The 8,503-nt window shown below is 41.3% G+C and overlaps 1 protein-coding gene across 1 annotated transcript; it reads right to left on the bottom strand.

The window, feature by feature from the left end:
* Positions 1-1,913: 1,913 nt before the first annotated feature.
* On the bottom strand, positions 1,914-8,151 carry LOC118598201. The gene is made up of 11 exons (XM_036210670.1): positions 8,091-8,151; positions 7,400-7,521; positions 7,269-7,329; positions 7,058-7,183; positions 4,321-4,409; positions 4,189-4,246; positions 3,978-4,061; positions 3,744-3,859; positions 3,610-3,670; positions 3,396-3,524; positions 1,914-2,216 (listed from the first exon to the last, which is right to left on the bottom strand). The coding sequence occupies exons 1-11, from the start codon at positions 8,149-8,151 to the stop codon at positions 2,113-2,115; spliced, it is 1,011 nt and encodes a 336-aa protein (XP_036066563.1). The 3' UTR covers positions 1,914-2,112.
* Positions 8,152-8,503: the final 352 nt, after the last annotated feature.

Below are 8,503 nucleotides of genomic sequence, written 5' to 3'. Positions count from 1 at the left end.
AAAAAAAAAAAAAAAAAAAAAAATTGGAGAGTGGTACTGGGCAAAATGATACAAGTTTCTTCACAGAGCTTGCATGAACAGAACTTCAATGCAAAAATAACAAAGTATGTAGTTTTTACGTTTTTTTCATGATGGTAGATTTTTCACAAGTTGTTGCTTATCCAATTTTCTTTGCATGTGTGTGTATTAGAGGGTCTTTTTTTTTTTTGTACAACACTTTGATGCCAGGGTACTGGAGAGGAGAGTCCGTCCGATAGTCGAACCTCAGATTCAAGAACAACAGTGCGGTTTCCGTCCTGGTCGTGGAACAGTGGACCAGCTCTACACCCTCTTCAGAGTGCTGGAGGGTTCGTGGGAGTTCGCTCATCCAGTCCATATGTGTTTTGTGGATTTGGAGAAGGCGTTCGACCGTGTTCCCCGTGGTGTCCTGTGGAGGGTGCTCTGGGAGTATGGGGTCCGGGGAGCCTTACTCAGGGCTGTCCGGTCTCTGTACAACCGGAGCAGGAGCTTGGTTCGCATGGCCGGCAGTAAGTCAGACCTGTTCCCGGTGCATGTTGGACTCCGGCAGGGCTGCCCTTTATTACCGGTTCTGTTCATAGTCTTTATGGACAGAATTTCTAGGCGCAGCCAGGGGCCGGAGGGGATCTGGTTTGGGGACCACAGGATTTCCTCTCTGCTCTTTGCAGATGATGTTGTTCTGTTGGCTCCATCGAACCAGGACCTCCAGCATGCATTGGAGCAGTTTGCAGCCGAGTGTGAAGCGGCCGGGATGAGGGTCAGCACCGCTAAGTCTGAGGCCATGGTTCTCGACCGGAGAAAGGTAGTTTGTCCTCTCTGGGTGGGTGGAGTGCTCCTGCCTCAGGTGGAGGAGTTTAAATATCTTGGGGTCTTGTTCACGAGTGATGGAAGATCGGAGCGTGAGATCGACAGGTGGATTGGAGCGGCGTCCGCTATTATGCGGTCGCTGTACCGGTCCGTTGTGGTGAAAAGAGAGCTGAGCCAGAAAGCAAAGCTCTCAATTTACCGGTCGATCTTCGTTCCAGTGCTCACCTATGGTCATGAGCTCTGGGTCGTGACCGAAAGAACGAGATCCCGACTACAAGCGGCTGAAATGAGTTTTCTCTGCAGGGTGGCTGGACGCTCCCTTAGAGATAGGGTGAGAAGCTCAGTCACCCGGAGAGAGCTCGGAGTAGAGCTGCTTCTTCTCCGCATCGCGAGGAGCCAGTTGAGGCGGTTCGGGCATCTGATCCGGATGCCTCCCTGGTGAGGTGTTCCGGGCACGTCCCACTGGGTGGAGGCCCCGGGGAAGACCCAGGACATGCTGGAGAGACCATGTTTCTCGGCTGGCCTGAGAACGCCTCGGGGTCCCCCCAGAGGAGCTGGAGGAAGTGGCCGGGGAGAGGGAAGTCTGGGCATCTTTGCTCAGACTGCTGCCCCCGCGACCTGGTCCCAGATGAAGTGGAGGAAGATGGATGGATGGATTTTAAAAAGTACATTAATTATATGTAATTTATGCATTTTTGAAGCTATATTTTAAAGGTGAGACTGTGCCTCCCCTGTCACTGGTCACGCACGTCACTGTTACACCCTGGTTGACTATAAAGCCACACAGAGAAAAACAACAACACACGCTCACATTCACATCTAAAGGCAATTTAGAATCTTCAGTTAACCTCTGATGGATATTCTTAGATCACGGGAAGTTCCCAGAGAAAAACTGATGGATGCAAGAGGGTAACATGAAAACTCCACAAAGATTAATACTTTGTTCCAAATAAAGATCATAACGACCTTTTTCAAAACGTTTGATGAAGTTCTCTGGCGTATTACCTTGAGCTTCAGTGAAAGCCTCCTCATCGAGCCACTTCTTTGCATACTTTATCCTTTTAAGACAGAGGGCTTTAAAAAGATGGGGAAAGGTTTTTCAGAACAACAAAATTGATGATTCAAAAAAAAAAAAAAAAGTGAAAGTAAAAACTGAGTTTTGCACACACTCATTAGAAAGTCTTTATGGGTAACTTTTCCATGTTCTTCCTGGATCTGACTTTTCTTCTGTGACAAACAAAAAAAAAAAACAATCGTAAGAATGTGTTTGTAAATGCATGGAAGGGATTAAGCTTTACCCACCTGAATATTTAGATCCTCTTGTCCAGCTAACAGCTCATTAGGCTCCTCTTGAGGAGTTTGGATCTCTGAGTCTGTCTGAACATCTGGCTCTGAAAATATCAGGTTTGATTAAATTACAGAATTATGTCTCACATAAAGAGGTGGGGCCTACAATGTCAGAGTTTCAGTCCACGGATGAGTTAATTTGATCATCATAAATGTCACTTGACTTTCAGTGCAGCAGCTACACATTTGTTGTCATTTTCCTGAGGCTGGGAGACCATTGTTCCAGTCTTTGTTAATGAAGCTTTGTTTAAAAAAATAGAACAGTGCAGGTTATGTATACAAGAAAAATAAAACCTCTGCACCAGGGGTCAGCAACCTGGGGCACGAGAGCCAAAGATGGCAAACGGAGGGAAAGACAGTGAAACACGGGGGGGGGTTATCTCTTTATAATTTTCCAATGTGAAAAATGGATTTGTGTAACAGGCAGGAGCAGCGGGTCCCGTGTGGTGAAAGAGGGCGGGCTGCAGTTTTGCGGCTCCGAACTTGGGGAGCTCTGATTTAATAGGAATAGCCAGCACGTCAAAAACCGTATTCCTCGACATCATATGTGTCTTCCATTCATTCTAAGAGAGACATCCACAGACGGAGCTGGTAGCTCCTCCTACACGCGGCGCGGTAACAGAAACACATTTTTTGACAAGCCGCCAGCACCAAATTGCCCGCGCAGGGTACGCAAATTTGTCACGCGAATGAAAGGATGAGGGAGTGAGGACTGGACAGCCCGCCGATGTCCCGCCTCCAAAGGCATATACCTCACTGTGATTGATTCATTCAGCTCTGCACACAGCAACTGTCATTCATATCAATCTTGACGGCCGCACTAACAGTAATCTTTTATATAAAGACGTAGGCCCCAAATTATCATCCTGTGGGCCGAAGCTGGCCCGCTGGCCGCGAGTTTGAGACCCCTGATTTAAACTAATGCCCACCGTAGGAAAAACAAAAAGTTAGGTGAACTTAAAATGTAATAACTCCCCTCTGTTTTTAAACTGCATACATTTCTATATAGACAAAATAATATTTATTTTTAAATCAAGATACATACTTTTCCTTTTATCTAAAAGACTTGCATCCCTTTGCTTGTCATGAAAGTATTTGTGTCTGATAAATACCCAGAGAAAACAGTAAAAAAAAAAAAAAGAAAAAAAAAAAAACATAAAAAAAACCATAAAAAACAGATAAATATGAGTAGGACAATATTCATAACAAAACTTAAAAATGACCTCTTTGAGAAACCTGTTTTTTGTCGATGTTCTCTTGCATTTTAACATGAGCTTCAAGGACAGTCTGCATCTGATCCAGCTTATCCTTTATGTTGTTTATCCTGTGAAGGTATTCTGTTACAGCAGCATCTGGATGAAGAGATTCATTATTAGAACATCTGCACAGATGATAACTCAGATAAAGAAAATACAAAGTTAAAGTGACTGAACAAACCATTGAGAGAGTCTTGTTGGTTAAAATCCTCAAGATTTTTCAGAAACTGATGAGTTTGCTTCTGTGTCAGAAAGCAAAACAAAATCTGTAAGGATGTGTTTGTAAATAAATGGATGAGATGAAGCTTTACTAACCTGATCATGAAGGATTTCATAGATGATCTTTCTTATCTCCAGTTTATCTAATCCAGGAAACAGCTCATTCAAGTCTTCTGGAGTCAGGCTCTTGATCCCTGAATCAGTCTGGAAATCTAATTATAAAAATAGCATGTTTGACTTAACTATAAAAACATGCTGTGCCTAAATATTCATGAGACCTGTCAGAATTTAAGTTCACAGGTAAATTAATTTGTACAAAATGTAACTTACTTTTCAGTTCAGAAGCTGCTTCTGGGTTGTTTTTTTCTATTTCCTGAAGCAGAGTCAACACTGTTTCACCCTCTGTAGAAGAAGCTTTGTTTAAAAATAGGACAGTGTAAGTTGTGAACACAAGAGAATACAAATCACCGACAGATGAAAGCTCAGATTTAAAAAAAAAACTAAGAAAAAAAGGGAAAGTAACCAGTGACTTTGTACAAACCCCTGAGAGAGTTTTGTTGGGTAACTTCTCCACGTTCATCCTGGAGCTGACTTTTCTTCTGTGACAAACAAAAAGAAAAACATTCGTAAGAATGTGTTTGTAAGTGCATGGAAGGGATTAAGCTTTACCCACCTGAATATTTAGATCCTCTTGTCCAGCTAACAGCTCATTAGGCTCCTCTTGAGGAGTTTGGATCTCTGAGTCTGTCTGAACATCTGGCTCTGAAAATATCAGGTTTGATTAAATTACAGAATTATGTCTCACATAAAGAGGCGGAGCCTAAACTGTCATAGTTTGAGTCCACAGATGAGTTGATTTGATCATCATAAATGTCACTTGACTTTCAGTGCAGCAGCTACACATTTGTTGTCATTTTCCTGAGGCTGGGAGACCATTGTTCCAGTCTTTGTTAATGAAGCTTTGTTTAAAAAAATAGAACAGTGCAGGTTATGTATACAAGAAAAATAAAACCTCTGCACCAGGGGTCAGCAACCTGGGGCACGAGAGCCAAAGATGGCAAACGGAGGGAAAGACAGTGAAACACGGGGGGGGGGGGTTATCTCTTTATAATTTTCCAATGTGAAAAAAAATAAAAAACAGATTTGAGTAAAAATCTCTTCTCCCAATGAGTTTTTTGTCCTCCAAAACACACCTTAGGTTCACAAGCCGAACAGGATAAACATTTGAGGACTCTAAAACTACATTTTTAAAACCTTAAAACCGTAACATTTTTACATAATGATGAACTAGATATGTACCATTACCTGCAATAATCCTAGTATGAATGCTCTAGGCTGAATTTGGCCGCTGAAGCTGCTAGTGCTGATAGCCGAAGATGCATAAATTATTAGCTAAAAACTCTAAAACTGACGGTTGAAAACGCAAAAGCCAGTAGCAGGAAAGGCAAAAGCCAGTAGTTGGACAGGCAAAAGCCAGTAGTTGGACAGGCAAAAGCCAGTAGTTGGACAGGCAAAAGCCAGTAGTTGGACAGGCAAAAGCCAGTAGTTGGAAAGGCAAAAGCCAGTAGTTGGAAAGGCAAAAGCCAGTAGTTGGAAAGGCAAAAGCCAGTAGTTGGAAACGCAAAAGCCAGTAGTTGGAAACGCAAAAGCCAGTAGTTGGAAACGCAAGAGCCAGTAGTAGGAAACTAAAAAGCCAGTAGTTGGAAACTAAAAAGCCAGTAGTTGGAAACTAAAAAGCCAGTAGTTGGAAACGCAAGAGCCAGTAGTTGGAAACGCAAGAGCCAGTAGCTGGAAACGCAAAAGCCAGTAGCTGGAAACGCAAAAGCCAGTAGCCGAAGATGCATAAATTATTAGCTAAAAACTCTAAAACTGACGGTTGAAAACGCTGAAGCCAGTAGTTGGAAAAGCTGAAGCCAATTGGAAACGCAAAAGCCAGTAGTAGGAAAGGCAAAAGCCAGTAGCTGGAAACGCAAAAGCCAGTAGTTGGAAACTCAAAAGCAAGCCAGTAGTTGGAAACGCAAACGCCAGTAGTAGGAAAGGCAAAAGCCAGTAGTTGGAAACGCAGACGCTAGTGGTTAAAAACGCTGAAGCCAGTAGTTGGAAACTCTGAAGCCAGTAACTGAAAACGCTGAAGCTAGTAGTTGACAACGCTGAAGCTAGTGGTTGAAAACGCTGACACTGACAGCCTGCTAAAATACAGTATTAGCCAAATGCAAAATTGGCCTAAAAAAAAAAAAAAAGAGAACAAAAAATAAAAATAAAATCACATTAGGTTAATCAAAACAGCTAACTTTTACTAGTTTACTCTCCATAAAAATTTATTTCGTCAAAATTATACAACTTAGAAATAAGAGCAAGATAACATCTGACCATTAATAGCAATAAAATAAAATTAACTGGAGGCCCAGAGGGCCGGATCAGGCCTCCAGGCCTGTCAGGAAAGGCTTTTAGGGACCCAAAATATGACAAACCCAGAAGTTCAAGAAACCAGATTTATGAAGTTTTTGCCTTGAAGGACCCCCTGGCGTCGAACAACGCAGCCAATGCACGAACATGGGATGAGGAGAACAGACTGCAGGGACGGAGTGGAGTCCTCTGAAGAGCAAGGGAAGGCGTGGCTCCAGACACAAATGGTAATGAGAAGAGGGAAAGCCAGGATGGCGCAGTAAACTCAGGAAGTTGGGGTTCAGTGTCAAACTTGTTTTCCAATCCAAATAATAATCACCAAAGGTCTCTGGGAAAAGCTCCAAAAATCAAAGTTGAGGGGACTAATGAGGCTTGGGGTGAAATGATGCACCAGAGAGACAGGAGCAGGCAGACAGAATCAGGCACCATGAGGACTAGAGCAGATACAGCAACACAGGCTGGCTTGAGTTGGGCAGGCAGGCAGAACAGGATTTGGCTGAGAGCAGAGGCAGGAACACAGGCTGAGTATGCTGGCTTTGAGTTGAAAGGAGTGGTCGGCAGAACAGGATTTTGCTGGCAACAAACAGAGTAGGTGAGTCTTCTGAGTGCTTGCAGTGCAACGATCCAGCTAGAGTCAAAGGCAGAGGCAGAGCTTTATAGGAGCAGGCACAGGTGGAGGGAATCAAATGATTAGCAGCAGGGCAGCTGCTGCCATGACAGGGCCTCGACTTTGACACGTGATTTAAACTAATGAGCACCGTGGAAAAAAACAAAACAAAGTTAGGTGAACTTAAAATGTAAAAACTCCCCTCTGTTTTTAAACTGCATACATTTCTATATAGACAAAATAATATTTATTTTTTAAATCAAGATACATACTTTTATCTAAAAGACTTGCATCTCTTTGCTTGTCATGAAAGTAAGTAAATACCCAGAGAAAACAGTATAAAAAATAAAAAATAGATATGAGTAGGACAATATTCATAACAAAACTTAAAAATGACCTCTTTGAGAAACCTGTTCTTTGTTGGTGTCCTCTTGCATTTTATGAGCTCCAAGGACAGTCTGCATCTGATCCAGCTGATCCTTTATGTTGTTTATCCTGTGGAGGTATTCTGTTACAGCAACATCTGGATGAAAAGATTCATTATTAGAACATCTGCACAGATGATAACTCAGATAAAGAAAATACAAAGTTAAAGTGACTGAACAAACCGTTGAAAGAGTCTTGTTGGATAAAATCTTCAAGATTTTTCAGGAACTGATGAGTTTGCTTCTGTGTCAGACAGAAAAAAATAATCACAGATGTGTTTGTAAATCTATGGAAGAGATTACACTTTACTAACCTGATCATGAAGGATTTCATAGATGGTCTTTCTCAGCTTTAGATGTTCTGATCCAGGAAACAGCTCATTCAGGTTTTCTCTTGACAGATTCTGCATCAACGAGTCAGTCTGGAACTCTGCCTCTGAAAATACCAGGTTTGATTAAACTAAAGAATCATGCCTAAAATATAGAGACTGAGCTGAAGTTAGTTCGATATTGATCTGTTAATGGTTAGGGGCCGTCAAATATACAAAAAAAAGTTTTTCAATTCCTTTTAAATTATTGGACATAATCAGTCAAAATTACTCAAGAATTATAAAATTAAGTAGGAACAATTTAGATTCACTTTTGATGCTTTTACTATTTTTAGTCAATTTTTTACTGTAAATGTTTTTGTTTTTCAATAGCTTTCAAGTTTTTGCACTTAAATGGTCTAAATCACTCTAGAATAATGAGATTAACTAAGACCTATTGGGGTCAGCACCTTATTCAGCAACTTCATTATTTTGGAGTTATTTGGACCAATTAGCTCTAATTACTTAAATGCTATTAAGTATATATATAAACTGTATATATGTTGACGGTCCCTAACCATAAACAGGGTGAATGTATGCCGATCCAATATCCAACTAACTTCACTTCGTGTATGAGACGGGGCCAAAACGCACAAAGATTCAGTACGCTGGTTTTTTAATCAGAAATTATACGTACTTGTCCCAATGGTTTGCACAGAAGCTGCGCATGCGTCGTATGGTTCTTTTTTCTTAAACATGGTTCCGACCGATGAGAACCGAGGTCCCGGTTCTGTCACTCGTTGTGAAGTTGGATTAAAATCCTAACATTTGTAGATAAAAAGTCAACTCACCGTTACAAGAAAGTGAAACGGATTTTTGAGGTGTGACGTCACAGTAAGAATGCGTAGGAGGAGCCAGAACCTTTAAACTTTATGAACAAAACTAAAAATACATTAAAAATGGATTCTCAAACGTAAAAACACATTGGTTTTATTATTTTATTATGTAATTTAATTTGACTACTTTTAAAACTTTCTAGTTTAGATAGAGGGAATTTATCTTTTTCTTTACCTGGTCTTATTTAACTTCTAGTCCAACCAGTCATATAAT

Source organism: Oryzias melastigma, linkage group LG24, assembly GCF_002922805.2.
Source record: "Oryzias melastigma strain HK-1 linkage group LG24, ASM292280v2, whole genome shotgun sequence".
Classification (NCBI taxonomy): domain Eukaryota; kingdom Metazoa; phylum Chordata; class Actinopteri; order Beloniformes; family Adrianichthyidae; genus Oryzias; species Oryzias melastigma.
The sequence above is the reverse complement of the archived record's forward strand: the minus strand, read 5'-3'. Positions and strand labels throughout refer to the sequence as shown.

What these genes read in the sequence shown, in the direction of transcription:
- LOC118598201 (XM_036210670.1), bottom strand. Translation starts at nt 8,151, where the DNA reads ATGTTTAAGAAAAAAGAACCATACGACGCATGCGCAGCTTCTGTGCAA. An exon ending in ATGAAATCCTTCATGATCAG is followed by an intron (nt 3,671 to 3,743) that starts GTTAGTAAAGCT and finishes TTTCTGACACAG; the next exon opens with AAGCAAACTCATCAGTTTCT. An exon ending in AAAACAGGTTTCTCAAAGAG is followed by an intron (nt 2,217 to 3,395) that starts GTCATTTTTAAG and finishes TGATATTTTCAG; the next exon opens with AGCCAGATGTTCAGACAGAC.